The 8,201-nt window shown below is 39.1% G+C and overlaps 1 protein-coding gene across 3 annotated transcripts in view; it reads left to right on the top strand.

Annotated features, from left to right (window-relative positions):
• The window catches only part of Pip5k1b (phosphatidylinositol-4-phosphate 5-kinase type 1 beta), a 370,099-nt gene that overhangs the window by 275,099 nt on the left and 86,799 nt on the right, over nt 1-8,201 (top strand). For all 3 annotated transcript variants that reach the window (XM_023721887.1, XM_023721886.1, XM_023721888.1), the window contains one exon: nt 1,188-1,272. In XM_023721887.1, coding sequence (XP_023577655.1) covers nt 1,188-1,272 — 85 coding nt within the window. The remainder of the gene's footprint in view (nt 1-1,187; nt 1,273-8,201) is intronic.

Raw genomic sequence — 8,201 nt, 5'->3', positions numbered from 1 at the left:
TCCTTTAAAGCCAAAGCCTAGAGCTCAGCCATCTGCAGATGCTCCTGGCATCCTGCTGATCACTGTATGTATTGTGTGAAGGCATCCTTCAGGCAGAAGCTGCCAGCATCCTGGGCAGAGTGCGGATTACACTGAGGCATATTATACTGGGGCTACATGTTCTGCCATATCACAGCCTTGCCAAGAGACTGGAGGACCGTTAGAACATGCTGAGGAGGGGCTGTACATACCTGTCGTTCCTCATGGGCTGATCATGTCTCCTATAACACCCTGTCCACAGGTGGAGAAACCGCAGCCCTCGGTCTCTAGCTTTTCCTGGAATCACTCAGCCTTTTAAAGTCAGAACTCGCACTAGAGCCAGGTCTCCTAACTTTTGTGAGTCCTCCCCCAGCCTCACTGTCAATACTTTGTAGTAGCTAAACTTAAATTTTTATAAATTTCCCTGTTGGAATCCATAACCTGAACTCAAAATGGAGTGTTATGCATATAAGCAAATTTACTATCTCTAGAAATGTACAACTTGGACGGCTAGTAATTGATTATGAAATGAACAGAGACAACCCATTCATTCATCTATTCCTTTTCTTAGATTTATAGTAAAATAACCCTTCAGGTTTAGAGTCCACTTCTGTTTAATCAGTAGATAATTCAATGTCACTTCAGTTTGCTTTATCGCCTAGGGATCCTCATAGTGGCCATTCACCTTGCTACTTGGAGAAGAAGCCAGAACACATTTAGGCTGAAGTGTCACTCTTACATTAGAGTTGTTCTATGTATTTATGTCCCTGATTTGTATTCATGGATAAGAACATTTTTCTCCTTTCCAAATGACACTGGAAATATTGGCTTCCTGGAGAAACAGAAGAAAATAAAAGCCCCTCCTAGGACCCAGTGTTCTGATGGAAGGTCAGCTCTCTGCTGTGTGTAGGAGAACCCTTTGGCCATCTCTCCCCGGTCCCCTAAAGCTCTAGTTTAGGGGAGCATTTAGGATCTTTGTTCAGATCGAGTCTGTGCCCTCTTCCCCAGACCAGCTGCTGGGCCCCACAGGACACAGGACCTTGCTGTCTCTGGCTTTTGGACACTCTGGCCAGAACGCTAGCCAGCAGAGTGCCACTTACCAGGATCTTGCTTCTAACCTGAGTGAATTCTCCAGAGATAATCTTGTGATCTTTGATTTATCTTTTCAGGACACTGTTTCAGTTCATAGACCAAGTTTTTATGCAGACAGATTTCTGAAGTTTATGAATTCCAGAGTTTTCAAGAAAATTCAAGGTACGATTGTTATGAAAATTTCTTACTGTATTTATTTGCTGACTTTACTCTCCATGTAGGATTGTTGTCCGTAATTTTATTGAGAAACAAATAGCAATGAGACAGTTTCAATAATTATACATTGCATTATTGTTGTCTTAGTAGTTATTCATTGTACAAGTTGCGGACATGATATCCTGTTTACAAACACTATTAGAACAAATCTTTCTATTCACTGAATTAAGAGAATGTAGCTGTATATCTATCCTAACTAACTGTGTAAGATTTTTATCAGAAGAGTTGGAAACCCTCTTTCCCTCCATTAGTAATCACTTAGTAATTATGGTTATGTACCCCAATCAGGTATTTATTGAGGTAATAATCATTAGCTCCAGTCTTTGCTGAAAAAAATTAGCATGTGTATATGTCCAACCATGTAATATATTGGTTAAATATATTGTGGTATAGTCAAACCATGGAACGGTAGGCAACCAATGGGAACGCATTAGAGGTCCAGTTAGTCATGTGAGTATAGATTTATTTCCCTGAGTATAGCTACCAGTGTGTGTACCTTAAATGCACAGCAGAATTTTTTTTCTTTCTTTTTTTTTTTTTTTTTTTTGTGGTACCAAGGATTGAACTCAGGACCTTGCGCAGAATTCTAATGAGACATATACAGTGATGAATGGTGGTTATCCCTATGGAGCATTCTCCACATTAGACCATGAAGGCCAAAACCAAGTCTTAGCAAATGAAAAATATTTCCATCATATGAATTATCTATTTATAACAGTGGAATGAATCAATAAAAATGGAAAACTTACAAATACGTGAAAATTAAGCAACATACTCTTAAACTATTGGTGGCTTAAATAAATCATAGGGGATATAGAAAAACCAGAGACAAGGGCCGGCCAAATAGCTCAAGTGGATTAAAGTGCCTGCAAGCAGGCAAAGGAGCCAGGGGTTCAACTGCCAGGCCTGTGCTGCCAGCCCTTACCCCCAAGGCGCACTGAGACTGTGATTGAGACTGGGCATGGTAGTGCGCACTCCTGTATCCCAGCTCTTGGGAGGCTATAAACAGGCAGATCACTACGAGTCTGATCTAGTAGCAAGACACTGAATATCCTGTAGACCCTTCCCTAAAATACAAAAAAAAAAAATAGACACAGAAACAAAATGAAAGTCTCCATGGCAGAAATTTAGGGGATCCTGCAAAGGCAGTACTCAAAAAGAAACTTATAAAGTCCTTCATGAAAAAAAGAAGAAAAATATCCAATCAACCTCCTAACTTCAAACCTTCAGTAATTAAAAAAGAAGCACAAACTAAGTCCAAAGTTAATCATACAAATTAAAGGATTCCAGGGGCTTTTACTTTGCCTCATGTTGATATTTCTTACATTTTCTGCAATGAATATATGGTATTACATAGTAAGTTCTTAAACTGTGTGACAATGATAAGATAAATATTATACACATACTGTCATGTTCTCATTGTCTATGCTGTGGTCCAGTTTTATAACCCAAAACATAATCTTACCACCCACAAAAACTGAAGAAGTGGAGTGCGGATGTTTTATATTTACATAGAACAAATCTTTCTTATGTTTATTGATATTGGAAAGACACAAACAAAGCAGTGAAAATTACTCTCAGTATCTCATGACCTTGAGTTCCCTGGTACTAATATTGTAATGTACTTCCTACCAACTTTTATTTCTGTGCTTCATAAATTCACATAAAACTGGTGACTAGTGGGACCTAGCTCTTGAGCAAGAGTGAATGCGTACGTGCATAAGGTTCCAAATTCAGTCCTCAGAACTGAAAAGAACCAGTAATATAAAGGTTTAAAATTTTAGCTGTATGTCCTCTGTGTTTCACATAGCATACCATGAATAGTTTCCCATATCCTTGAACGTCCTATAAAAGCATCATGTAAAATTGTAGTAGGGGCTGGGAAGATGGCTCAGTGGAATAAGCGCTTCCCTGGCAATGCAAGGGCCTGAGTTCAATCCCTGGTTCCACAAAAAAAATAAAATTGTAATACAGGAGCTGAGGAGATAGCTCAGTAGAATAAGTGCTTGCCTGGCAAGAGCAAGGGCCTGAGTTCAATCCCCGGTTCCACCAAAAACAATAAAATAAAATAAAATTATAATACACCATTAAAATTAGGTGAGTGTGCCGTAATCTATTTTACCATTCTTTCAATATTAGGCGGTCATGTAGTTTCTCCTTTTTTACCTAATATTTTTATGAACATAATTTGAGATAAATGCTGCATCTAAATTAGGAATTACTTACTTGGGATAGACGCCAAGAAGGAATGATAGAGTATTAAATTGTACACAACTGCAGGAAGAGACCGTACCACTGCAGGCTCCCACGGGTCTGTCTCCCACCAACCCTCAGCATGCACGTGCTTTTTAAATTATGCTACTCTGATAAGTAAAAAATATTATATGACCATTTCATTTTACATTGCTTGAGCACTGGTAGAGTTCAACCATTACTTATACTTAATAGTCATTTATAATTCCTTTGAGAATTGACCTTCATGCTATTTGGCCATTTATATTAAGTGTTTATTTTTCCAAATGAATTATATGAACCTTACCTATTAAAAATATAATCCCCCCTTTACCTCATTATCCTGAGAAAAATGTTTTGTGCATTTGACTATCTCAATGGCATATTAAAATTACTGTCAAGTTGAGACCACTATAAATTAAATTCTCTGTCTATGGCTTGCTGCAGGTTTTGATTTCATTTTTGGTTTTTTGGCTAAGATGAACCATAAAGTTATATTTATTCAGACTGCAAGCCTACCCAAATACCAACTGTGGTTCAGATTTTCAAGATTTTTCTACCTCCTTTCACCTTAAGCCCAAGTAGCAAACATAAACTTCCTTGCAGGAAACTGGAAGGTTTATAGAGGATGCGCTCCTTCCTGCCCCAGCCTTCGGGAGCCTTGTCTGAGGACTCCACATCTTGGGAGGTCTTTCTTGTTCTTAGTAGCACATACCAGTATAATCAGTGGCTTCTTCAGTAGTTCCAAAAACTATAACATATGCTACACGTTTTCCTAGTTTGTATGGCTTCTCCTGTTTTTAAAGTAACAAGTCATTTCTTAAGCAGTAAATTTACTGAATCATTTTCATTTTTCATTTTGGTGTCCATTCCATATAAAATATAATTCACAAACTACAGAAAGATCTGTTAAAGTATACAGTTTTGTGGCTCTTATATGTTCACTGGCTTATACAATCATCACCACTATCTAATGTTACAGCATTTTTATTACTCCGGAAAGAAGCCCCAGAGCCATAGCTGTCACTCACTGCTCCCTTCCCTCCTCATCTCTGGAAACTCCTTATTCACCTCCTACCTCAGTGCTGGAACCAATATGAACCATATGTGCCCTTTTGTGTTAACTTTTCCCATGTAACAAAATGTTTACAATATTTATCCACACTGTAGTATGTATCTGTACTTTATTCTTTTTATTGCTGAATACCAGTCCATTGCATAGAGAAAATATATTTTGTCTATTGACAGTTGCTGGATATTTGACTATTTCTGTTTGTTAGCTGTTATAACTAATACCGCTGTGAACATTCATTTACAAGGTTTCATGTAAGGGTCGGGCAAACAGCTCAGCATATTAAAGCGCCTGCAAGCAGGCGCTGAGGCTGGGGGTTCGATCCCAGAGCCTGCCATGCCGGCCCCGCCTCCGGGGCACGCTGAGATGGTGACTGAGACTGGGTGCGGTGGCGCATGCCTGTAATCCCAGCTCTTGGGAGGCTGTAAACAGATGGATCACTACGATGTAGTACTGAGATCTTGAACACCCTGTAGACCCTGCCCTAAAATACAAAAAAAAAGAAAAAAAGCAAGGTTTCATGTAGATATAATTGTATTTCTCTTGTGTACACCCTCAGAGTAGAATTGCTGGGCCAGAAGACAACTCTGTAAAAGTTTTCTGAGAGCTGCTCAGAACCTTTTCTAAAGCAGCTACCCCACTTTTATACAGTCCCACCAGCAAGATGAGGGTCACAATTTCTCTCTATCCCCATTAACTTCTGTTACTGTGTGTCTTTTTTGTTGTAGCCATCCTAATGGGTATGAAGTACTGTAGTATCACCTTGTGAGTCTAAAGTATAGTTTTCCAGTTGCTGAAAGTATTGAACACCTTGTTACATGCTTATTGGCAGTTGATACCTTTCTTTGGAAAAAATGTGTTTTCAAGTCTTTTTTTCTGTTTTTAGTGGAGACATTTGTCTTTCTGTGGATGATAAGAGTTTTCAAATATTCTGAAAACAAGTCTGTTATTACATATACAGCTTACAAATATATGCTCCCATTCTTTTTACCTTTTTGATAGTATGGTTTGCAGCCCCAAAATTCCTAATTTTGTTGTAGTGTAGTTTTCTCTTTTATCACTGGTGCTTTTGGTATCATCTAGAAAAACAGTGCCTTACCCAAGGTCATGAAGTCTTATTTCCATGTTTTCTTTCAAGAGTTCTGTAGTTTGACCTCTTCTATTTGGGCTTGTTATTCAATTTGATTTAATTTGTTTGTATATGGTGTGAGGTGGGGCTCATTCTTTCCTGCATGTGTGTATTCAGTGTCCCATCACCATTTGTGGAAAAGCTTATTCTTCCTCCACCCCCCCCCATTGAATTATCCCAGTACCCTTGTTAGAAGTCAGTTGACTGTATATATGAAGATTTTCTGAGCTCTCGATTCTATTCCATTAATCGATAGGCCTACTCTAGTGCCGGTACCATATTGTCTAAGTTATTTCAGTTTTATATTGTAAGTTTTATAATCAAAAAGTATAATTCTTTTAGCCATCCTCTTTCACATTATTGGAGCAATTTGGATTCTGAGGCCCTTGTGTTTCCATTTGAATTTTATAGCAGTCTGGTCAGTCTCTATCAAAAAGAAGACATTTTGGGTTTTATTAAATCTGTAGATTATTCTGAGAAGTATTGCCATCTTAACAATAGTATGTCTTCTATTCCATGAATGTGAGACATCTTTGTTTTTATTTAGGACTTCATTAGTTTCTTTCAACTCTAGTTTCTGTGTATAAATTGCTGTTTTTCTTTTATTTATTCCTAAGTATTTCATTTTTTAAATGTTGTTGTAAATGGAATTTTTCTATACCAAATCATTTTTATGCCTATGAAGAACTTTGACATTGAAGAACCAGATAAATATTTACCCATATTATTTTATTTTTAACATAGTGTTAAATTTTTTCATTCATCTAGATGATATTTATTTTGATGATTAATTATCATCAAACCAAGGTAGATCTAACCTTGTTTTCCTCCAAATATTTAACTATTTCCCCAATCCACTGTGTGGTGAGAAGTGTTTCCCACTTTAGCCACAGCATGTGTTTGGTCACTTTTTCCTGGATGGCAGGGAGGATGTTCATAGTTCTGCCAATGTAGAAAAACATTGATTCGCATCTACTTGCCTTGCTTTTTTTTTCTTAACATTTTCATGATCTAGTATATTGCATGTTCTATTTATGTATCATATATTTTGCTTATTTCTCTTTAATCTTGTCTTTTATTGATCTGTGAGCTTACAGCCTTATCTTCAGCTCCTACAACAAGAATATATTGTGCCTATGATATGCATTTTATTTATTTATTTATTTATTTTTAATTAGTACAGGATTTCACTACATCGATCAGACTTGTAGTGATTCTCCTGTTTTCAGCCTCCCAAATGCTGGGATTACAGGTGCGTGCCACCTTGCCCAGGCTCAGTCTCCATCTCAGCATGCCCCAGGGGCAGGGCTGACACAGCCCGCAGGGGATCAAACCTCAGCTGTTGCGCTCTGCCTAAGCAGGCGCTTTAGTCCCCTGAGCTAGCCCTGCCAGCCCTGCCTTATATGCACTTTATTATCAGTGAAGGATTTTGTGTCCTATATGCTGAGTCCCATCTTCTCCTTAATGTCCAGAATCAATCCCTCTAGAGAATTCCCTCACATCCAAAAAGCTGTAACTGTCAGCCATTCTTAGTGGAAGGTAGCAGACAGAACACCATAGCAGAAACTGGTATGTGTGGGTTTTTTTCAGGCTGCACCCTGAAATGGCCACTGTTAACAGAATGGAGAATTACGGAAGCCATGACTGACTTGGCCCACTTAAATTATCATAGAAATAAATTTTGATTGGTTTTTATGCTAAAAAAAATCTCTCAAAGAGAGAAAAATCTAGTTTATCTTTTTGTTTGTTTCTTTCTTTTCAGTACTGGGGATTGAACCCAGGGCCACCTCACTAAGCTGCAGCCCTGGGCCTTTGCGTTTCATAGTTTGAGACAGGTTGTTGCTAGATCACCCAGGGCTGGGCTCCAGTTTTCAGGCCTTCTGCTTTATCCTCCCAGAGAGCTGGGATGGCCAGCTACGATGTCCATCTTAGTTTTATCTACACACACACACACACACACACACACACACACACTCACTCCAGAAAATAGGCTGCTAAGGGGGTAGAAAATGAACCACTGATTAGGCAACTGAACAAAACAGCTTCTTGGGATTCGCGCTGTCCAGCTCTGTGACCTGCAGCCAGTCAGCCTTCCTAATCTTGGTTGCTTGGCCTCTAAAAGGGGCAGCTTTCCTCAGACGTGTGGATACTTTGAGATGTGTGGCGTGAGCGCTGCCTTCCCAAGCATGCCACTTTTATGATGATGACAGTATTCTCATGATGGTGAGGCTGCCCAGGGGACATACACGCCTTCCCATCTCAGTAAGCAGAGAGCATTCCCTTTATGCCTCCCTCATCTGTGAATTCCACAGTCCTTCTCCAATTAAGTCCTTGCAAGCTGCCCGTGGGAAGGCGCGGATGAGCAGTGCAAGCTGCACTCCAAGAGCCTCAAAGCGTGTCACAGCTGCTCTAACTCATTTGCTGTTGCATGTCACAGTTGCT

This window comes from Octodon degus, unplaced genomic scaffold, assembly GCF_000260255.1.
Source record: "Octodon degus isolate 3935 unplaced genomic scaffold, OctDeg1.0 scaffold00087, whole genome shotgun sequence".
NCBI lineage: Eukaryota > Metazoa > Chordata > Mammalia > Rodentia > Octodontidae > Octodon > Octodon degus.
Note: the sequence above shows the minus strand (reverse complement) of the source record. Positions and strands in the feature narration are given on the sequence as shown.